General features: G+C 42.6%; 2 protein-coding genes across 2 annotated transcripts; one reads left to right on the forward strand and one right to left on the reverse strand.

The window, feature by feature from the left end:
- The first annotated feature begins 1,026 nt into the window (after positions 1–1,026).
- Positions 1,027–16,488, forward strand: ap5b1 (adaptor related protein complex 5 subunit beta 1). Its single transcript, XM_083938492.1, has 4 exons — positions 1,027–1,299; positions 8,813–9,326; positions 10,028–10,212; positions 14,414–16,488. The coding sequence occupies exons 1-4, from the start codon at positions 1,162–1,164 to the stop codon at positions 16,319–16,321; spliced, it is 2,745 nt and encodes a 914-aa protein (XP_083794618.1). The 5' UTR covers positions 1,027–1,161; the 3' UTR covers positions 16,322–16,488.
- A 762-nt stretch (positions 16,489–17,250) lies between these two features.
- Positions 17,251–20,723, reverse strand: cUnh1orf50 (chromosome Un C1orf50 homolog). The gene is made up of 5 exons (XM_083938689.1): positions 20,595–20,723; positions 19,736–19,851; positions 19,563–19,649; positions 19,069–19,200; positions 17,251–18,120 (listed from the first exon to the last, which is right to left on the reverse strand). Exons 1-5 carry the CDS (start codon positions 20,641–20,643, stop codon positions 17,935–17,937), a joined length of 570 nt encoding a protein of 189 aa, XP_083794815.1. The 5' UTR covers positions 20,644–20,723; the 3' UTR covers positions 17,251–17,934.
- Positions 20,724–23,820: the final 3,097 nt, after the last annotated feature.

Genomic DNA, 23,820 nt, shown 5'->3' on the forward strand with positions numbered 1-23,820 from the left:
TTGTTCTTCTTGGACGCGGTTATGTATTCAGCACGGTTTAGAATCCATTTGGCCCACTTAAGAGGATTTCCGGGTGTTTTCCTCTTTGCCGCTAGCGTTGAATGTAACCACAGGAGCCGCCATCTTGCCATTCTGTTGACAAAAAGCAGCTCTCTCATGGACGTAGAAAAGAGAACGGACACAAAATGGCGCCCCATTCATTCCTATGGAAAGCTGCTCAGTGGCGCAGGCTCCCCTAAGGACGCCGCCATTTTGGCTTCTCATGAACGCGGGAGGACTTACCAGATGTAGAAATGCACCAGCGAGTCCTTCTCTAATGAACGAAGCCTCTCATTCTTTAAGAAATATTTTCGTATTCTTTTTTCTGTCCATGGTATCTATGGCTCAGTAGTTAGTAGATTGAGTAAATGTTGTCCACATTCGTTGCTGGCATATGTTATATATGTTTTTAAATTAGCCAACATAACAATAGTATATACTGTATTAATGGTTTGAATCAAGCAAAGTGATGTTCCTATTCTTTATTGAACTTTTTAAAATTTCAATTCTCTGACCAAAATGTGCCAAAATATCATCTAAAGAAAAAAAGTAATATTACTTTTACTTCGCTGTCCTAAGAACTATCTTGAATATAACTGGAATTATTGTATTTATACTGTATATTTGTAGACATGAATGCACAGGGATATCACGGATCTGAACTTCTCCGTGGACGGCTTCCACACCATTCGGGCTGACCGGGACTGCACTGAGAGCAAGAGGAAGGAGGGAAGAGGAAAGGAGGGGGGGCTTGCCGTTCTATTAAACAGCTCACAACACACACACACACACACACACACACACACGCACACACACACGCACACACTCACAAAAACGCGCACGCGCACACAGACACGCGCACGCACACGCACATACACACAGATTTGCGGTTTGCTCTCCGAAGCAGTCGATGGCGCTAACGTGACACTGCCAGTATTACATTAGCGCACGTGACACAACACGGAAGTCCCCGTGTCTTTGGATACCAGCTGTTGGATGTCAGTCCCGTGGGGAAAACTTTGTGTTTCAATTTAAAGGCAAAGCTTACTGTGTGCCATACCTTTGGAGAGCGTTGTTTACCCAATGATTGGCACGGCCCCCAGCTGGGATATTTGAGCGATAATGGCGGTGAACTGGGCCGACAGGATATCTGCTTTCTCCCGCAGTCCGTCTGGCTTCCTTTGCGGGATAACAGTTGAGGCTTTTCTTGCAGAACTGCTCCGTGAGCTCCGAGATGACAGAGCCACTTACAGTGTCAAGGTAATACAGAGTTAAATGTCTAATAAGTAAGCCCGGGCTAGGGCTGGGAAATATATCAAGATGGTGATATGCAGTGTCGGCAGTGGCGAGTTAAGGTGGTCATGGGCCTCTAGGCTACTGATTGTATGCCCCCCCCCCCCCCCCCCCATTATTTATCATGCTTTATCAGAAAAAAAGAAAGTTTGGAATTTTACGCAGCACACATACGCACACTTGGTCGTACTAACACACACACACAAACACTGATTTTTTTCGATCACGTTGACACTGCCTTTGCTGTAAATAACACTCACAGGAAGTCACTCAGAGCATCTGCTAAATGATAACTGTTTTTAGATTTCTAAACCACAAGCAATTACAACACATAAAAATACAATACACAATGCAGCGGTAACGGCACACAATAACAGCACAATCATATTTGTAGGCCTACCTTTTTAGAAGCTTTTTTATCGCTTTTCTGGCAGAGAAGTCTTTAATGAGGCTGGTAAAATCCAGTTTGCGCAGAATATCACGTTTGATGGACATCATAGACAGGTGTTTCAGTCTGTTCTGGCCCATTGTGGATCAGTCTGTTTTGAACTAGTCCCAGTTTGGAAAAAGAACGCCCCGCTGGCATTGGTTACAGGCAAAGTCATGAATAATCAACATTTGGAAACACTGACTGTAGTTTCCTTCCTCTTATAAATTGCAACAGTGACCTTGCTGAGGTGTCCTCGTTTTTTAATGAATTCCTTGAATTGTTTCATTTCGTCCACAAAGTCTTCACCCAGATCACATGCATATTTCTTCTGCAGATTAGCCGCTCCTGTACAAAGGTCGTATATGGAGATGTTGTTCAGAAATCCAAATGTCTTCTGAATGTGTTTGTAAGACAGAAACCTCAGATCCAGTTTCGTGACGCGTCGGTATATGACAGTGATAAAAACTGTTGCTTGAACTTGTCTCGGCCTGGTTGTTCACAGTCAGGTTCAGCACTTTCATCTGCTTGCTTTTTTTATTTTTCTCTGCCTCTGTGAGTTCACTTCGTAGTGCTGAGACACAGTTGGAGACATGATTTTTGCATCACTCTCACACTTGTCAAAATCATCCCGTAGGCTGGCCAAATGATCCCTCCAATGAGCTGTAACAGCGTTACATAAATCCTGTTCAACTGCCTGTAGAGCCGTGCTGGTCTTGTGAAAATGTTCTTGTGAATGAGTATGTTGTTCCACGTAACACACAGAAAGGCATTCTGGAGTTTTTCATTTTCATGTGGAGTGCCCGGGCTTCATTTCGAGTGGTTAGATTTTGGTTTGTGTCATCACTTAACTTTTGCAGTGACTCTTGAATTCTGGCATAGTTCTGGTTCAGTGCCTTTTTTGCTTGTGCGTGTGCTGACCATCTAGTGTCTGAAATACTTTTTAATGTCTCTATTCTGTGGTTGTCATTGGGCTGTAAACCCGCTGTAGTTGTCTGCCGGCGTAGACCTTGAAGAAAAACGAAGAAGTGTCTGTACAAAGTTGAAAAAATCCTCTGTGTCAAGACAACAGTTAACACAGTTAACCCCCACTAAATTTAGCGTGTGTGCAACACACGGTACCCACTCGACCAAAGGGTTAATCTGTTTAATGCGTACATCCCAGACATGTTGGCTGCATTATCATAACACTGGCCTCTGCAGTTGTTAATATCAATGTCCACTGACTTTACGAAATCGTTCTTGGATGCAGCCATCAGGTCACACGTAGTGCATAATGAAAGTGAGTTGGTCTGTGTGCGCAACATCTGGAGTGGAGTCCACACTAAGCGAAAATTATTTTGCCACTTTTATCTGACTGATTATCTCTGTAAGGACCCGCCCTCCCATCAGTTCAATTAATAGGTAAGATGGTATGATGGTGTTCCCTTGCCTGCGTTGCCATATTTTTCTATATGCGCTTTTAAGAACGGGTCAAACTCGCTGATAACCTCCAGTACACCCATAAAGTTACCCAAAAGTTTCTCTGTGTCCCCTGACAGGAAATCCTCGCTCGGCTAAAAACGTCACCACAGCAACTACCCTCTTTAAAACTTCAGTCCAATATTCACATTCACTGTCAAATTGTTTTTTCAGTTCTGAATCTACTAGGGGTGGAACGGTTCACAAAATCCACTGTTCGGTTCATATCACGGTTTTTCGGTTCGGTTCGGTTGTTTTTTTTCTATTTCTTTTAGATTCTAAACATACCATGTATCAGATCTGTACCCTTATAATTATTTTTTTTATCAGATATTCTTTAAGGACACGTCATGCAATCATGCAAAAACTGAAATATTAAGGCAGCTTGCTTAGGGATTACTGTTACAATCTTAAATAAAAGTGAAGTGAGATTTTGAAGCAGTAGGAGACACATTGCTGCATTTACGCGTTTATATATTTAGTTGGCAAAAAGGTAAACAATTGTTTGCCTTCTAGGTAAGAATATAAACACTTTTATATTATCAAATCTTAGAAAAAATTAAGAAAATAGGTTTTCTTTCACTAAAATACGCACAAACAGCAATCACTGAACTAACTGAATTAGGCTAATTCAGGGTTATTCAGTTCATTTGGAATTTGGGCCGGTTGACGGAAATGATCCTAAATGAGGGGCTGTAAAAATATGAGCATCACATTAATGGATATTGTACATAATCCAATATAGTACATATATTGTCTTTATTTTATCAATGTAAATAGTAGTCATAGGCCTCAAAGTGCAACAAGCTTGTCAAAAACAATCCTTGTTAAATGAACAAACCTGTAAACCAAAGGTTTTCACTCAATTATTGGACTTAAGTCCAAGTTTGAGGCTCTTCTCCTTTACTTCAGTATTTTATTTACATGCTCCTTTATTCTTCTGCTCCACTACAAATCAGTGGAAATATTCTACTTTTTACTGCACTACATTCATCTGATTACTTCAGTTACTAGTTACTTTAACAGGCTGACAAATACATATGAAACATTAGTTTATTAATAAAAAACTGGACTGACACAAATGAACGTAACATAAATGCAGAGTAGCATGATTTTTATCAACTTCTCCTCTTTACAAGCAGATATGGCTGCAGAGTAAACACAGGCTTCACAGAGACAGAAACAAAAACTTCTCTGTTCATTCTCTGGTGAACTGACGGTTTTCTGTGTCAACTTTTCTTTTTTTCAGAGTAGAAAGAGACGTTGATGTGGTGATTTAACCACGGATTTAACCAGACAGAAACGAACAAACAGAGCGGAGTTAAGCGAGCTGCTGCCAAGAGGATTCAAAAAACCCACGAAGAAGAGCGGAGCGGGAGCCTGCGTAGCGTTGTGGCCGTGTGCCTATTGGGCGCCCGTGGAGCAAGTCTCCCAGCGCGCCAGGATTTGACGCGCTGAGATGGATATGAGAAAGGACAGCGGTCATGAAGGCTTACACTACGTTGCACCTCATAAATCGAACGGTACACACATGTACCGAACCGTGACAAGCGTACCGAACGGGATGGATTTTTTCAATAAACCGTTCCACCCCTAGCTACCATAGCCTTTCTGTGGTTCTCCGATCCTTCATGTTCGGGCATGAAGCGGGCAGTGGCATTTTTCCAGTCACTATAGCCTGCTGTCAGTGCAGACGGAGTATCTATTACAGCTCCCAAATAGTTTACACACAAAACAAAACACCGTACCTTTTGAGGAAGAATAGAGCAACCATTCTGTTGGCACAGTTTCACCATTTGCCAGTTTCCTTTTAAAAAGGGTTTTTGAAAAGTACCTTTTTTGGTGTTTGTGCTGTCTTTGTTGTGACAAGTTTCTGGACCCATTTTAACCCAGTATGTCCTCATGTCGTCATCAATTTCATAGGTAGGCTATAGGTATATATAGGCTATAGGTAGCAGGATCGGCAGCCTCTTGTGCGCTCTCCGCAGCAACAGGCGAGGCTGTCACGGAGGAGTCCGTTGGCAGGGTGGCTGGGGCATCTGGGCTAATAACCGGGGTGTTTGTGGGACAACATACCGGTGTTTCGAGTAGTTGAAGTGTCTGCCCCTCTGTCTCAGTCTCCTGATCTGAGTGAGATTGGGAGGCACTGTCGCAGTAATTTTGGCCACGGTCTTTGTCCTGGCCAAAGCTAGCTGTAGCTACAGCTTCAGTTGCTGCACCAATATTAACGTTAGCCTGTAGACCGCTCTCATGAACAGAAGAAAAGTCTGCAGCTTTGAAAAATCCTGTTAATTTAGGAATTTTCTTTAGTAGATGGTCCCCTTGTTCTTTCAGGCGCTGTACTTTTCTTTTTTTAGTGCTCTATCACATTTCCTTTCTGACATTTTGCTGCTATACTCTGTAGTAACAGTGAGTTAATTTTTAAATGTTTAATAGGAGGCATGTTTTTTTTCTCCAGCATAGTAAATAAAAAAAATAGCCTGGCCACTCCAGGGCCCCTGCACATGTGGGGTCCCTAGGCTGCAGCCTAGGGAAGCCTGTGCATTAATCCGCCCGTGAGTGTCGGACTAACCTTTCTGTTGTGTTCGGGTCAAGTCTGACCAATTTCCTACTTTCATCAATCACAAATATTGTTTTATACATTTGATTGTCTCAAGGCCTTATGATATCCTCCACACTATGGATTTGAACAGAATACAATTGCTGATCACCACTTTCAAGAATTTTGAGTGGTTTTGGTCAAATTTGTAACACGTGATGTTCCCAGTCATGCCATAGGAAATGAATTGATGACCCTAGATTGTGTTCATCCATCAGATAGTACACTAACACACACAACCTCACGTGAACCCCTTTCAGACTGAACAGTTAGTTGTCTCTCCTTCCCACCTCTTCCCCGTGCTTATGTGCCTATCCTCACGTGAACCATACCTTACAGACTCAACATTCTAACACCTGTTTACAAATTTCAAAATTAGGTGTTTGCTGTGGGAACCCGTCTCTTTCCTGGGTTTATGTGACCATCCCCCCACACGAACCACACTTTCCAATACAAAATACTATCTGATCATCAGACACATGTTCAGCACACAGAATACCAGCTTCTACCATCAGGTAGATGCTACAGAGTCCCCACTTGCGGGCTGAAAAACTTAAGGAATTAATGTTTGCCCACCTCAGTAAGGTAAGGTAAGTAAGCTAAGGTAAGGTAACTTTTATTGTACCCAAGGGTAGTTTTGGTTGCAGGTAAAAAGAGTAGGCTGCTTACACACACACATAGACGACATTAATGACATTGACAAAAAACAAGAAGACATTGACATAACAGTGGCAACAGTGCTCAAAATCTCTGATATATATATATATATATATATATAAATATATATATATTTTTTTTTTTTTCAGGGGATAAAATACAGAATAAAAGTCATTCTAACAGATTATCGCAGCTAAGCCAGAATAAGTAATAAATATATAAATACATTAAGAAGGCTGTGCAGTTAATAAGTTAGATAAATTAGTGTGTAGTCTAATAGCCTAAGTGTTTTTTAATATTATGACAGCTGAGGGAACAAAACTGCCTCTGTATCTTTTAGTTTTGCAGGCGGGCATTTTGTACCTACGGCCTGGTGGGAGAGGCTGAAATTCGCTGTGTAGCGGGTGGGATCTATCCTCTAAGATTGACCCAACTAGCCTCTGTAGCTGCCTGCTGTGTAGGGATTCCAGGTTCAGCTGCGGCTATAGTTGTTGACACACTCCACTGCTTGACCCTTTATGCTGATGATTTCCTTAGCCATGGTGAGTTTCCTAAAATCAATGCACATGTATTTTGTTTTGGAAATGTTCATTTGTAGAAAGGACCCAGCACACCAGACTACAAAATCCTGGACAACTGGACCATGACCTGTTTCATTCCCTTGTAGCAGGCTCACAATGACAGAGTCATCTGCATACTTTAAAATAAACCTGTCTTCTCTGTTGCTGTGACACATGTTGGTGTAGAGGATGAACAAGAGAGGGGACAGAACACAGCCCTGAGGGGAGCCAGTGGAGGAACATATCTGATCAGACAGTATTCCATTGACTCGCACTCTTTGTGTCCTGCCAGTTAAAAAAATCTAAAACCCAGCCACCAAGATTTTTACTCAATTCAAATTGCTCTAAAAGTCTTTCTGTTAAGATGTGAGGTTGAATTGTGTTAAAATCAAATTGAAGTAAGGATCCTAAAAGCCCCCCACTACCTATTTGGGATACAATTTACAATTTCTTTGTCTATTCTTTGTATAGTCACTGCAGTTATTAATGTAAACCAGCAGTCTGAGACAACTGTTTACAGCTTAAAAGGGAGTTAAATAAATTTTGTGATGATCAATGGTTTTTGTGTTAATGTAAGAGCTTTTAAAACAGGCCGGTCAAATCTGACCGGGAGCTCCAAAGTAAGGGGAGAGAAACTAACACGACACAAAGGTTAAGGTGCTCTGGGGGCCCTAGGCTACCGGTCTTTTGGGCCCCTCCACATTATTAATCATGCTTTATCAGAAAAAAAAAATCCTAATATAGAAGAAGAAAAATTTAAAAATCCTGTCAATTTAGGAGTTTTCTTTAGTAGATCTTCATCCGGTTGTTCTTTCCGTCGTTGTGCTTTTCTTTTTGCCTCTCTACTGTGTAGTAACAGTTAGTGACGTATCACTGACAAAAAAACTGACCTTATGAACCCGGACACATGATGGCAGCTCTTTGGGTAAATGTGTCCCATAGCTATCCAATCATTAACTTAAAATTTTTAAAAATGTTTAGAAGGGCCCCAATTGGAGGCAAGTTTTTTTTTTTCACCAGTGTAGTTAATTGAATTGGATTTGAATTTATAAATTTATTTCAGACAGACATGTCAAAAAAAAAATACAAAAGTATACAAAATTAAATTAGTTTAAAAAATAAGAGAGAAAAAAAACAAAAAACCTGTAACAACATTTATACAAATTATTCTGTCTGAAAAGGAATAGGATAATTGAAAAAATATATATATATTCTAGCCAGTCTGGGGCTCCTACACACTGGCCACTAGACTGTAACCTGGGCCAGCCTGTGCATTAATCAGTGTCTGGTGATATGAGACTAGATATCGTCTTAGATCTTGTAACTGTATAGGAAATGTTGTCATTTCCTGGTTTTAAAAGTTGCATTACAGTTAAGTGATATTGTTTTCTCAGTTTAGACTCAGACTGTCCTGTTATTTACCTTTGTTCACTTAGGCATTCCTTGGTGAAAATCACAAGTTTTATAATGATACAATATTATATCATATCGATTATTTGGATGACAATACCTTATTTGCTGATATCAGGAGCCTGATGTCCATATGAGACAAATGTCATCTTCCCATTTAACACAATCAGTGATATTTAGCCTTTATCAACTCACAAAAAGCAACTACATTATGATTGTTTGACAATTTTATTGCTAAGCACTTGCAAACATCTCAATGAAAAAAACAAATATTTTTTGTGTGTGTCTGTGTGTGTCTTTTGATATAATCCCAACTAGTGTTTGGAACACTGACGGGCCCATAATTGTTCTATATCACCCCCACAGGTCCTCCTGTTGTCCTCACTATGTGAGTACCCGACTCTGCTGTGCCCCTCAGACTTGGTGGGTGAAGAGACAGCCCTGGAGCTCATGTCAGTGTTCCACCAGTGTCCTCCCAAGTCTGTCCAGTTTCGTCGTCACCTCCTCCTGGCCCTCACCTCTGTACTAGTCTGCACCTCCTGCGTGAGCAGCAGCTCCCGTGCATTTCAAGACCTCCTGGACCTGCTCCTTCAGATAGCCCAGGACAGCAGTGACCTCCACGGTGACAGTGCTCTTAACTCTTTACGGGCCACAGGTTGTGAGTGCCTGCGGGACCTGGAGGCCTGTTCTCCGGGCCTTCTGTCCCAGCACCTCAATCTCTTAGGTGGCCTCCAGCAGCAAGAAACCTCCCAGCTCCACCAGGCCTATACAGGACTCTATACTCTGGTGTTAAGAAGTACTGTAAATCAACTCACCCAGGAAACAGGGGCTAAAGCTGATGATCTTAAGCGTCTTCTGGATGGAAATGGAGCAGTTGCATGTAAGGGCACACTCACACTGTTTGTACCGTGCCCCGTGCTTTAACGTACTTGCCCCCCACCCCCCCTCTCCCCCTGCGGCCCAGGCCCGTTTGTACTCACACTACCTGGGCCTCGGTGAATGCTTCTTGCTGCCTATACGTCTTCACGCAGTTACACGTCACACACATTGATTGACGTCATCGCGATGCGTCACTTTGTTTACAAATCTTTCCATAGACCTCAGAGTTCTTGTGAGTTTTTGTGCGTCTTGTCCAACTGTTTTTGAATATTTTCATCCGACCAAATCTGCAGTAAACACTCCACCTCCGCATCACACCTGAACGTGAACCTTTCTCCTCCATTGTTTTAAATGTCTGTGCATGGTCCGTCCTTCTTTTTTCTATTCCTGAACAGGCACACATAAAATGACGTCAGAACCGCCGTAGGCCTTGTGCTCGTGCTCGTACACGTGCCACACTCGTGCTCGTACATGTGCAAACGTGCTTTACAAAAGCCCACCTCTCCCAAACAGACCGTGTCCGTCAAGTGTACCGCTCCTAGGCGCAGTACGGTTGCACTCATACTGGTCAAACGAACTAGACTTAACCCGTGAAACGTTCTGGGGCACGGTACGGATGTGCAGTGTGAGTGCGCCCTAAAGCAGAGCTGGACTCAGGCCAGATGAACAGCAAAAACTCTATCATACTGTCTCCTTCTACAGTGCAGACCCTCAAAGAGACTGAGTTCCATCCAGTCCTGTCCTCCCTCCTGCAGGAGTCCTACCTGCTCACTCCTCTGTGTCAGGCTGCACTGCTACATAGATTGACAGAGGTGGTTGCCATGGTACCTGGTGTCCCACCAGCCGAATTCAGGGATCAGCTGCTGCGACTGCTCAGCACGAGTGAGGTTTGTGTCAAAGAGAATTAAGTACTCCAGGTTTCTCTGGTGTGCTGTACTCACATGTTGGTCTTTACGATGATTTAAAAAAAAAAAATTAAGCCAATGCAGAGGTGCCAAAAGTGCGAATGGCCTGTATGAACCACTTGATTTTGAGTCCACTAGACCAGTGGTTCCCAACCTGGGGGGCCCGACCCCCCAAGGGGGGCGTCAAAGATCCAGGGAGGATCGCGAAGCCCTCTTGATTTTAAGGGGTTTAATAATTTTAATGTAATTAAAATGTTAAATAAATGAGTAGGCTAAGCATTTAATTCATATATGTGACAAAATCAACTAAATCCAAGAGCCACATTAAACATTTATTCGTGTATTTCAAATTTTAGATAAATTAATAAGTCATAGGCCGATATCACGAGGAACAGAGCGTGTGTGACTTGAACGCCTCACGTGCAGCAGTCCTTGCTAGGCCGAGCTAAGGAAGAGATGGTGAAGCGTCAGGTAGAGGAGACTGCAGGAAGAAAGTTATATTGAGTTTGGCTTCATAGAAGCAATGGATAAAATTAGAGCAGAATGTATATTTTTAATTTTCTAATAATAATAATATAATAATTAAAATAATAATAATTTAAAAAAATAACTTGTACTTTTAAAAGTACAAGTTCTAAAGCTGTTTTTCAAATTCATTTAGGCAGGAAATATGTTAAAGAAAAAGTTTTTTTTAAAAGTACAAGTTCTGAAGAAATATGTTGTACTCATACACAGGTTCTCCTCATTGTCCCATGCTGTTATTAAATAACTGAAATATAAAGTATTTCATGTAAAAGAAGTTATGATGTTCCTTATTTTATTTTGATTTTCATGGGGGGGGGGGGGGGGGGGTCACCAAAGTTTTTAATGGTAACAATATGGGTCCCTTAAGAAAAAGGTTGGGAACCACTGCACTAGACGATGCTCTCTTTTCTTTAAACCTAGAGCTCCATCTAGTGGCTCTACAAATACAACTAACCTACAAACTTGCCTCCATCACCCCCATCCCTAAAAAGCCCACCCTTGATCCAGCTAACCTCTCCAACTACCGTCCTATCTCCGACCTGCCGTTCTTCTCCAAAACTCTGGAACGCATTGTCGCCGCCCAACTTCACTCCCACCTCCAGTCAAACAACCTCTACGAACCCCTCCAATCCGGTTTCCGCCCACTTCACAGCACCGAAACTGCCCTTGTCAAAGTTCTCAATGACCTCCTCACCTCTGCAGACTCTGGTGCCCTCAACATCCTGCTACTACTCGACCTCAGCGCAGCCTTCGATACTATCAATCATTCCATCCTCCTCACCAACAGGCAACAGTTCGTCTCCCTCTCCGGCCACACATCCACCCTCTCTCCTGTTTCGCAGGGGGTCCCTCAAGGCTCAGTCCTTGGCCCCCTTCTCTTCATCTGCTACCTATTCCCCCTTGGTCACCTCATCCGCTCACTCAACCTCGATTTCCACTGCTATGCTGACGACACCCAGATCTACATCCGCACCAAACCCACCCAAAATCTTCCACTCAACCACATTGAAACCTGCATTTCTGCAATAAAAACATGGCTGTCCCAGAACTTCCTCAAACTCAACAGCGACAAAACAGAACTCCTCCTCATTGGCACCAAATCCACTCTAAACAAAACCGGACCCATCTCACTTACCATTGACAGCTCAATCATTTCTCCCTCCCCCCTTGCACGCAACCTTGGTGTTATCCTGGACCCCACGCTCTCCTTTGATCACCACGTCCGCTCCATCGTCAAGACCTCCTACTTCCACCTCCGTCGCATCGCCAAAATCAGACACTGCCTCTCCCCCCCTGCCGCTGAATCCCTCATCCACGCCTTCATCTCCTCACGTCTCGACTACTGCAATTCCCTCCTCACTGGCATCACCTCCCATTCCCTCCATAGACTCCAAATGGTCCAGAACTCTGCTGCTCGCCTCCTCACTCACACCCGCTCCCGTGAACACATCACCCCCATTCTCTACACCCTCCACTGGCTCCCGATCAAACAACGCATCGACTTCAAAATACTCCTCCTCACCTTCAAAGCTCTCCACCATCTGGCACCACCCTACCTCTCTGACCTCCTTACCCCCCACCGCCCCTCCCGAGCCCTCCGATCCTCCTCCTCCCTAACTCTGACCATGCCACCTTCCAAACTCAAAACCTTCGGACACAGAGCTTTCTCTAGAACTGCACCCCGACTCTGGAACTCTCTCCCCCAGCCCATCCGCGACTCTCCATCACTCACAACATTTAAACCCCATCTAAAAACCTTCCTTTTCTCACAAGCCTACAACCTCCCCTACCCATAACTACATTCACTCCCGGCCTCTCCCCCCGACTCCCCCCCCCACCCTCCTTCCGCTCTCCTCACCCATTCAGCCCCTCCCCTTGACCCCCCCCCCCCCCCCCCCCACTGCTCTTCAATCCATCCCCCCCACCTCTATTGTTGTACCTGTTTCTGGCTATTTGTCTGTATCACCATTACCCCATGCCCCCTTCGCCTTGCTTCCCTGTCATCCTTGTCATCCTTGTCTCCTGTTGTTTATCGTCTGTATATTATATGTCCTACTCTGTAAGCGACTTTGGGTCTCTGAAAAGCGCTACATAAAATAAATGAATTATTATTATTATTAATGGTTTATGACGCTCCATGAAGCTACATTTGCCCATCATTATTGATTAAAATATTAAGTATACCCCAGTACACAGTATGTCAAATGCAGTATGCCAAAAATACAAAGAATACAAAATAGGATGAAGGAGCACTATATCCCAATAATAGTATGGGATATGGAGGTCAGCCTGAGCTTCACAAAGTCTCTTCAGAATCCTGTGATGTTAGGGAGACGAGCGCCATGTTTTATATACTCTATGCCCTCACTCCAATTTTTTTTATTTTTTGCATTTTTTCCCAACTTATCTTTAGTAGTATTTCGATTTTTGTCGCCAACCTACTACAATGAAGGTGGATAGAATTTAGTAAATGGTGCTCACAACATTGAAAACTGACATTTTAAAACCTTTTTTTTTTTTTTTCTGTCCCCATTACTGCATATAATCAACAGTACACATTGTCCACAGATCTCATAGGGACTATTGCTTCAGTATAAAGTAGTTCAGGGAGAAAACTGTCCACAGTAACCATGACATCTTCTCAGAAACAGATACATTGCAATGGATATCTCCAAATCCTGAAACATAATGCTGAAACTAAGGAGCGATTTCACCAACGGCCTGATATTGGGCTTGGCACCGCCCAATACTAAAACAAACAAATACAAATAACCCAGAGTGTTTTTTCCCCATTTAGCTGAATATCAACTCATGTGGTCAAACCATACTTTTTACCACCACTGTCAAAATACATTCTTTGCAATTTGGGGGAACTTTCCCTGTAAGGGGCACTGTACAATTTTAATCATATTGTCAGACAATATGAATGTTACCTATGGACTGTGCCAAGCTTGCCGTTTCCATCTTTCCCAGTCTTTGTGCCCCTGGCTGCTGGCTCCTGCTTCATCTACAGCCGTGAAAGTGGAATTAATAATACGCTTTAGAGCAGCAACGATTAGTCATTTAATTCATTAGTTATATATAGACCTATCCAAAGATGTAAACATAAACATTCCAAAACAGTCCTAGTTCATTTCCTGTTGCAGTGTATATGAATGACAGGAAGTCAAAAATCAAAAGCAATGGAATTACGTTGAAAAGGTCTATTAAATTAACTACCAACTATTCTGATAATTAATTGGTTTTAGTAATTTTTTTAAGAGGAAAAGTCAATGTGAATATTTTCTGCTCTGTCATCCATGACAGTAAACTAAACTGTCGTGGACTAAACAAGACATTTGATGATGTCATCTGGGCTTTGGGAAACACTGATCAATATTTTTCACCATTATCTGACATCTTATAGACCAAACAACTAATCGGTTAATCGCGATAATGGTCAACAGATTAATCAACAACAAAATAATGGTTAGTTGCAGCCCTAACGCTTCGGTTCCTTTCAGTGGGACACTGGCAGAAAACAATCATAGACCAAACCAAAGATTTTTATTATCAAATAGAAAGTCTACACATAAGCAGCTTTAGGTATAGTTATACAGTTTTGAGCTCTTTAGAACTGGGAATCATGACACACAGTAACTGTGTCCGTCTCCTTCAGGTCTGCCTCCTTCACACCACTCTGCTGATGAAGTCTGCGTTCACCGACAGCCTGTTCAGCGCCGAAGACGAAGTGTTCATCCTCCAACGGCTGGTCGTGCTCTCCCAGCACCCGCTGCTGAGTACCCCCGAAAAGCTTTTCTACATCGCCTGCCTCCTCAGCTTTCCTGAGAACCTGCCAATCAGTGATGGTGACGAGACCATCCCTGTGCTGCTGACTCCACAGCTGGCCTTGGCTCTAGTGCCAACTGTGTTCAACGACAGCGCCACAATGCTGGCCCAACTCAACCTGCTGTCTCTGGTCTACCTAGAGGAGGGAGAGGAGGCCACGGGGCTGGCCTACCTCTACGAACACCTCACCTCGCTGCTACACATTGTGGAAAATGGTGGCAGCCGTGAGATTGTCGTTACCTTCTTCAGAGCCGTCTTCCTCTATCTTTTATACTTCTGTCATATGGAGTGCTTCTTCTACAGCCTGATGGAGAAGCTGTGTAAGCTCTACCTCCGCCGCACCCACCTGGCTCCACATTTCATCAACCTGGTTGACCAAATGCAAAAAAAGCTCCCAGATTACAACTTGGCCATGGGGTTCCTGAAGGCCCTCCAGGGAGCTGTCACTGAGGCGCCGCTTGCCCAGCTGACCTTACAAGTCCTGGGCTGGCACTTCAAGTTGCTGGCCCGAGTGGCGGAGGAAGAAGAAATCTCCCAGCACAGAACCCTCAGCTTCCTGTCCAGAATCATCACTCCGTCTTCCTCCGCTCTGTGTGTGAGCGGCACCTGGCGTCTGGGAAACAGCCTACTGAGGGTCTGCCGCCGCCTCTTTGTCCACCCCAGCCTGGACTCACTGCTCATCCCTCTGGCCGACATCCTGCAGCATATCACCTGCCACTATGGAGACACAGACATCCAGGACCAAGCCCGCCTCTACTACACCCTCCTGACCATGCTGTCCAGGGAGAAGCTGGCCAGCGTTTTGGGGCAGGGTTCACCCAAGGGAGGGCAGCAGGTCAAGATCAAATTGCTGCCCAGCATCATACGTTTGGGCAAGCGTGGGCTGAAGCGCCGGCTGACCATTGTCCAGACAGAGAAAACAATATTCAGGCTGATCGAGGCCCATTCTGAGCCACGAGAAGAAACCCAAACTGATAAGGAAAGTGACCAGAAGGAGACAGAGACCTGCCCTGGAGAGGCGAACACGGCACTGGAAGCATACAGAGCTGAGTTCGACAACCTCAGCTTTGCCTCAGAGATCACCTTAAACTATCAGCTGACTCACATGGAAGCCGACTCCTGCTTCGATAAGCTCTTCAGCATCCGCCTCCACTTCAACCTCACAGACGACAACTATGAAGAGCCGAGCGACATCAGTGTCCCGTATCTGTTCAGAGAGAGGCCAGCGCCCACCGTCAGGCTTAGACTGAAGCCCAGACGGCCCTATCCCACAACCCTCCATGCCAGCGCCACCTTCACCTGCAAGGACGGCCTCTCCTGGTTCACTGTCCTGCCACACATCCACGTGGCATTCCAGCAGGCCCTTATGCCTGCCCCTCTAGCCTGGGGACGAGGTAGCAGACTGAACTTGTTTGAAGCTTTATGGGCTGAAATCAGCAGTAAAAACTTAGAAGAGCGGTCAGACTGCGCTACCAGCCTGTTCTACTGCCAGCTGGAAGAAGCAGCTCTTATTGCCTTGGTGGAGAAACACTTCCTCCCTTACCTTATATCAGATCTGTCTGATAGAGAAGAGTTCAAAGTGCTCTTCTTCCTGCTGCCACAGTCTCACGTGCTGCTGAAGGTCAGGTCAGGGGACACGGTGCACTTCAACATCGCCACAGATAACTGGCAGCTTCTGCGTCACATGTATTCATATCTACTAACAATCACAGCATCTCAGGAAGTCACTGACAACTGACTGTGATGCATCTTACTGGCTGTTTTTTTCTTTTTTTACAATCATCACATTTTGAATAACTCCTATTTTATTTAAAATGAAATAGCTGAAGAGAGTTGATTTCAAATAATCATTGCGCTTTAATCGTCTTGACTTTAAATTAGAGTTGCACATGATGGCACAGTGGTAAATGCTTTGTATGTCTCTTTAAATAAATAAATGTCTAAAAAAATGAAGCTTTTTTGTTTTGTGATTCTTAAAATCATACATATGATTTACATCCTGTTGTTGGTTTCACATTCTTCTGCCGCTTAATAGTTGGTGGTGGTAACCTGCCAACAAAGGCAGTGAAGAAGAAGTCTGCCAGAAAGGATGTACACAATGAACAATAAAAAAAATTGTTAAGGCTATGCAGGAAGTTGATCATCCAAAATGCACACACTTCTTGGTGAGAAACACTGACATGTTATAAACCTTACATCTGGTATGTGATGTTTACATCTCATCTTTGTTATGGATGTTGGTAAAGTTAGACTGAACAAACATCTTGGATAAAGGCTAATAAGCAAACAAATAAAGCTTTAAATATTTGTTTTAAAAATAAAGCTATTTGTTTAGTATCCAATGCACAAGCTTCAATTTAAGAAAACTACCCCTAAGGTTTCAACTGCATACATTCAACATCAGCAACTGATGGAGTGAGCCGAGATGGAAGGAGTGGCTGATGGTATGACTATGGTACCGCAGCATCCGCGGACCCCGTCTGCTTGTTGTTACAATGGCACAGATCTTTGTGCCGCTTGAAATGCTCACTGTCAGTGACAAACAGTAATGCAATTTCATATATTGTTCCTGATTACTTAAACTTCATATAGCTAGCCACAGTCACATCACTAAACAAACAGGCATACGAATGGCATATTATTTATTATTCACCATAAATAGGATACTTTAATTGAGTGAATGGTTATCATTTTGGCATGAGCATAGTCCATGTGCATTAGCTAGGCTAACAACAGCCATGTTAGCTAATGCTAGCTCTAATATTACCTTTCGGTACATCGACAGGGATATATGAAATTATTTTACACTGAAGGTGGCCAAACACTGAACTGGTGTGTAGGAAAACAAGAAATGTGCAGTAATGCCTCTGCTTTTTGCTTTCTTATTATAAACCGTTGTTCTTAACCTGTTTTGCTGAATCATTACTGCTCTTTAAATATGTTTGTCACAATTGAATTGGGAAACCCCAAATGGACTGGCTAAGTTAAACATGGGCTCAGACAGCCCTGGATGGTGCCTGTACGTCTGCCCATGGAAATCTCTGTTTTAACAGGCCTGCTAAACCTCAAGAAATTGTCAGACTGAAACCAGCTTGGTGATTGTCTCTGACCCTACTCAGCTGAATAGAATTGACTGTTTGACTGTCGGCCTGTATAACTGTTGACTGAACCGGTTCCTTTTTAAAATCACTTAAAAACTAAAAACTCAGTCGACTTCTACCTTTATTTCTCAACAGTGAAGTGTTCATTAAATTTCCACCACATATTTCTGTTCAAGTGTATGTTCATTAAGACTACAGCTGGGATCCACAATGTGTCCTTTAAAAAAAAAAAGAAAGAAAATCCAGTCCTTTATTCAGAGAGGCCCTTGAAGCTGGGTTCTATGTACAGTGGTAAAGCAGTCTGCTGGCTCAGAATTTTGTCCATGATGGCAATCTCTGTGTCCCTCTTCTCCACCTCATCTACAGGGGTCCAGGACATGTCATGTTGAAGTTTGAACGCACCGACAAATGTATGAGGACAACTTGGACCCCATTCCTTAGGGATAGAAGACAAAGAAATTATTGTATGGCAGGTCCCATCAATAACATCTGCTTAACAGTTTACAAACCCACAACTCCCTACCCAAAACAGCTGTTCAAGAGCCGAAATTATTTAATCTATTTGACAGACAAATTAATCAGTAACTATTTTGATATTGATCAGTTAATCATTAAATTATACTACTTCAGCTTCTGAATTCTGGTGATTTTATTACAAGAGTACAAGTGAACAGAGCATAACCAACAGTGACGAGCTCCAGCTGGTTAGACCAACAGCTGCTGACAAATGGAGCGTATTTGCATTTAGAGAGGGGATGTTGCCACAGATACAACAATTGGAAAACAGGCAACAAGTGCTTTAATTAGTGGTTCATATGATCAATCAATCTTAGGGATTATATCTTTTAGTCAAAGGAAATTGGCACTTTAAGTGTTTTTGAAAACCAGAAATTTGATTTATTCTGTCTTTCATAAGACATGATTCATCAGTTTGTGAATTTTTAAAAGACTAATCAAGGAAATAATTTGCAGAATAATAGACACACACAATGGCGATATAAATGAGTAGTTGCAGCCCACTTATCATTATTCTATAATATTTCCAATTTAAAAATAGGTTTTAAGAGAATCTGCTCTGGAGCTCCCAGTCTTGATTACAACTGTCCGAATTCCCTGGCATTCCATAAATGCCATGACAGCTAGAAACCTGTAAAACATGCATAGATAAAACTGCAACCAGTCAAATCCAACCTAACCTGCCTATGTTTTGGCTGCCTGCTCACTATTTGCTCCCTTCTGGATTACATGAACTTTGAACACATTACATCCAAGCTCGCTGGTTAGGCATTCACATGTTATCATCTTTGTGGAGCTGCCAGTTCTGTGTCCATGCGTAAGATAAATACCTAATTAATCCATCAGTATGTATCACTATAATGCAAACCTTAGGAGAGATGATGGAGAAGTATTTCTGTCCAGATTGACGCTCGTAGAGGTAATACATGTTGCCGGGTTTTTTCACAATGTTACAGCCAGCATGGTGGAGGTCAGCATCTCTTTTAGCGTCTTCTAAAACCTAGAAAGAGAGAAAAAAATATGTGTACTAGTGATAGTTTTTTTCCCCCTCCGGCATTTATTCAGGCATCCAAAGGCAGCTCTGTGTTTCTGGAGACGCCGCAGTTCACTTTCTGACCATACATATCTAACATACTCAAATGCTAGTATATTTTCATTACTCATATTGCTTTCTTTTTACAACTCTCCCTTTTGCAAATAGGCCGTTGTTATGCAGTAATATCAGGAGAAAAACAGGTTTAATCTTAACATTACCTAGCAAGCTTGTGCATGCATTATAATCACATGAGCATGACCACTTTGGGATCTGGTCTTGTCTAGCAACAGTCCATTCACTGTGTACTGCGGTTTTTCGTTGCTTACCTTTCTCGCCTGTTCCTGTAAGTATCTCATCTGGTCAGCAATGACTGTCAGTTTGTTGCAAGCATTGGCCTTAGTGAAATCATCTGCCTAAAACAAAGTTAAGATTTTCAGAACTGTGTGTATACCTCAACAGTTTGACTATAATTTAAATATATTAATATATCAGTCCATACCTTCTGTACTTGTAATGCCAGGGCCACCAGGTCCATGGGATCTCCCACTCTGTTGGTCTGGTAGGAACTGACCAATTCCAGCCCGCCAGGGGTGCCACTGCTCTCAACCAGGGTCACTGCCAAAACCACACATGCAGAGGTACATCACAATTACACAACACATAGCTGAATCATAGGAGGAATGATATTGCAATCATCACCTATAACTGCGGATGCTGACACTACTGCAACTGCTGTTGCTGCTACAACGTATATATGGACTGCCATTTAATTCAATATTAAATACATTAATACAATAAATATTACATTGAGAAATAAAAAATAATACAAATAAATATCACTATAAAATCATTCATTTATTAATCAGTTTCAGAATTAATTTCATTTCCTTTTTTAATGCTTTGTTAATGTATTTATTTAATATTGAATAAAACGGCATTCCATCCTGATACTATCACTATCACAACAGCTGCCTCTACTATTACTTTTAAATATATAATTATTCATGTATGGTGTAGTTACGTTATGTAACGTGATGCCTCTTAACACGAAACTCTTTACGAAAGTAACTTCACTACTACTTTTAACTGAACACTGAGCTAGACCTTCCTCTTCCAAACGCTTGTATTCACAAACTATTACACTAATAGTGCAGCATTTATTCGGGAAAACGGTATCCCCACTACTCAAAAATGAACAAAATGAACTGCACAGAAGACAGGTGTTAGTTAGTTAGTTTTGGATTACAGAAGTGTCGAACAACCGCACCTTATCCACAAGTCTAGTCTCCATTTACACACTGGTTCACCGTGTGTAAAACAGCAACGTCAATACCAATAAATAATGGAGTTTGTGTTACCTGTGGTGGCTTTGTCGGGCTGGTTGGGAAGGCTGACCGTCCTGTCCATGTTTACTTCTTTCACTTTTCACTCCAGCGTCCACCACCTGCACGTTTTGTAACCTTCTTCTGCTGGCAGGTTTGGTAACCAGCTAATGTTTGACCATAAACATACCGGAGGCTTCACCGGGTCCTTAATCTCCGCCCCATTTTGCCTACCGCGGTAGTCTTACTTTGTGCCTGCATAAAATACATGAAAAGAAAAAACCTCACCAGAGCTTTTCTGTCATGAATTAATATTTTTAAACATGCAGCCTTCATCCCAATTAACATTTGAATCAAATTAATTTATAAGTCATATCTTGGCATTCTGCTCTCATTATTACTTGAATTTGTATTCAGGCAGGTCAAATGGATGAAGGGGGTGGTAATGCTTGATAAATATATAATTATATTACAACATGCTTAAATAAATGAACACAAGCTTGGAGTTATCAGAACACTGCAACACAGAACTGATAACGTTACCCACCAGCTCACAGGCCCAAGCTGGTCCTTTGCAAAAACGGCAGCTGCTTCCAGAAAGAAAACCTAAGAAAAACAAAACAAGAGAAACAACAAAGTCATTCCGTATGTGGCTTGGGTATCAGAGAAACTCAGGAGGATCTTCAACAAACACTGCATCCCTGTGTATTTCAAACCCAGTAACACACTCAGACAGAGACTAGTACAGAATTCTTGAATCTTGAATCTTGAATCAAAGAACACCACACACCCACAAAGCAATCTGGTTTATGCTGTCCAATGCAACGAGGAATGCAAAGATCTCTACACTTACATCTCAAGGAGAAAGCCCACTCCTTTGATGACAACAATGTCCACATACTGGACAGAGAGGACAGATGATTTGAAAGAGGAGTAGAAGAAGCCATCTATGCAAAAGTAGAGAAACCATCGTTAAACAGAGGAGGAGGTCTGAGACACCACTTATCTCCAATTTACAATGCTGCCCTTTCATCCCCTCCCAGGAGATTCAACAATCTAAACTCAAAGAACAACTGTTCACAAATGGCCTCCTGTGACTCCAACGACTGTCGTTAAGACTCAATAGAGCACTAACGAGTTGAAACCAACTTCCCACCAACGACTGTCACTCCAACGACGGTCGTTGGCACTTTGAGCACAAAGGGTCCCAGTGACCTCATCGGCCTTGTGAGAGGTTAAATACCTGGATCTCCACACCAGTTAGTTGGACCAGTCCCAGCCTGGTCCTGGTCCTGGTCCTGGTCCTGGTCCTGGTCCTGGTCCTGGTCCTGGTTCTGGTCCTGGTCCTGGACCAGTCCCAGCCTGGTCAGTTGCGTACATGAACTGATGAAGCCTCTTGGATGAGAGGTGAAACGTCTTCCTAGACAAATAACCAAGTCCAGTTGCTTTTGACTGAAATTGCTTTGGGGAAAACGATGACCTGGAAAAATGAGAACATTCACAGGCCTCTCCTTCACTACTTCCTTCAGACCATGACCATGATTTAGTCTCCATACCTGTCCACCCCCCACCAACTGACATATCTGCCATTGTTACACTAACCATACAGTTTGTTTGCAACCCATTTTCTCTCACACCACAAGTATCGCCATCCACCTCTTCTTCTGTGTTCAAGTATCAAGATTTTCTAGCGTAGCCACATGTAGTCAACCAAAAGCCTCCCTGAAATAGACCCCTACCACTTTGTTTTGGAAATGAAAACAGTTTAATAAATACACATAATACATAAATGTAAGATTTGTATATTTCATGTCTCATTTAATTTTTGATTAATCTATGTATTTATTGATTTGGACAATGTATTCATCAATTAATTTATTATTTAATTATATATCTAGGCATGTATTTATATATTTAGTTTTGTTCCTTAAAACCCTCCATACACAACAAGCCCGGCCTCCCCACAGAACATTTTAACAAGAAGATATGTCGCTGTTCAGAAACCAAACAACCATAACCACAACATAGAGACTGCTAATGTGTAGGGTCCCGAATTTGGTAGTGATGTCCAAATGAAGCCTCATGAACCATCAGGTGTATTTGTTGACCCTGTTAGATGGAGCTCTTGGTTTAAAGAAAAGGGCTCAGTGAATGGTGATTCGGTCAGTGCGTTTACATGCACAGCAGTAACCCGAAAATGTTTTTTTTCCCAGGTTAAGGGAATAATCAGATTATTGAAGTTCCCCTCGTATACATGAGCAGGGGTTAAATGGGAAAATAACAGAGTAACTCAACCTCCGGTACAGTAGGTGGCACTCCGGAGTGGGGAGCATGCACAGACAAGAAACCTGTTAATAATCTCTGAACGCTGTTGTGCGCAAATAATCAGGGAACTGAAGGAGTTCTCTAGGTCTGTTAACCGGGGCATAAGAACTTCGATTTTACCCGGGGTATGGTGTTTATATGGTGTTTAAGAAACCGGGGTATGGTTTTTAAACTGTCTGTAAATGAGTGTGTTTTCAACCATCTTTCAAAATAGTAATATTGCAAACCATCTTAAATCATCTGGCAATGGTGTCCATAATGCCCCTCAACAGATTAGAGAAGTCTTCAAAGCTCTTTTTTAGATCACAGAATGTCTGAAGTGAATGAACCCAGACATTTAGGGAAGGGGGCTCACAGCAGCACCCTCCGATCAATGAGGACACTTAACTACAGAGTGATTCGTGCAGAGTCCAAAACACCACAAAAGTCTCCACTAACACCAGAAACAGTGGACAGATTCCCCTATAGGATGGATGAGGATTTGGGAAGTCTCCAGATTTAGTGAGAAATTCGCACCAGTGTATTGTAGCCTACACAGCATCTCCCTGTCTCTTCTTCTCCTTGTTGGTGTATTTCTGTCCAGGCCTGGCATGTGTATTACAGCCTTTTTAGCCGGTTTCACTGGTTTCGTGTGGAAGCAAAAATGTCTTGAGCCGAGGCCTTGTGGGCGTAAAACTCTTTAAGAACAATGGAGGGAAAAAAGGTGGTTTTCAAGCCAGGGTTTCAACTTAAGTTTTAATGCACTTTCTCATAAAAAAGGCATGTATCGCATCATTTTACTCACCCATACAACATGGAAAGATCAAGGGCCGTATATATTTCACTGAGCAGATCATTATGATGAACTCCTATGAGCAGTTCAAGTTGCACATAAGGCTAAGGAGGCCTGCTGGCAAAAATAAAAAAAAATGTAAAAATAGCATATCGTGTAAATCTG

Source organism: Echiichthys vipera (genome assembly GCF_963691815.1).
Source record: "Echiichthys vipera genome assembly, chromosome: X".
Classification (NCBI taxonomy): domain Eukaryota; kingdom Metazoa; phylum Chordata; class Actinopteri; order Perciformes; family Trachinidae; genus Echiichthys; species Echiichthys vipera.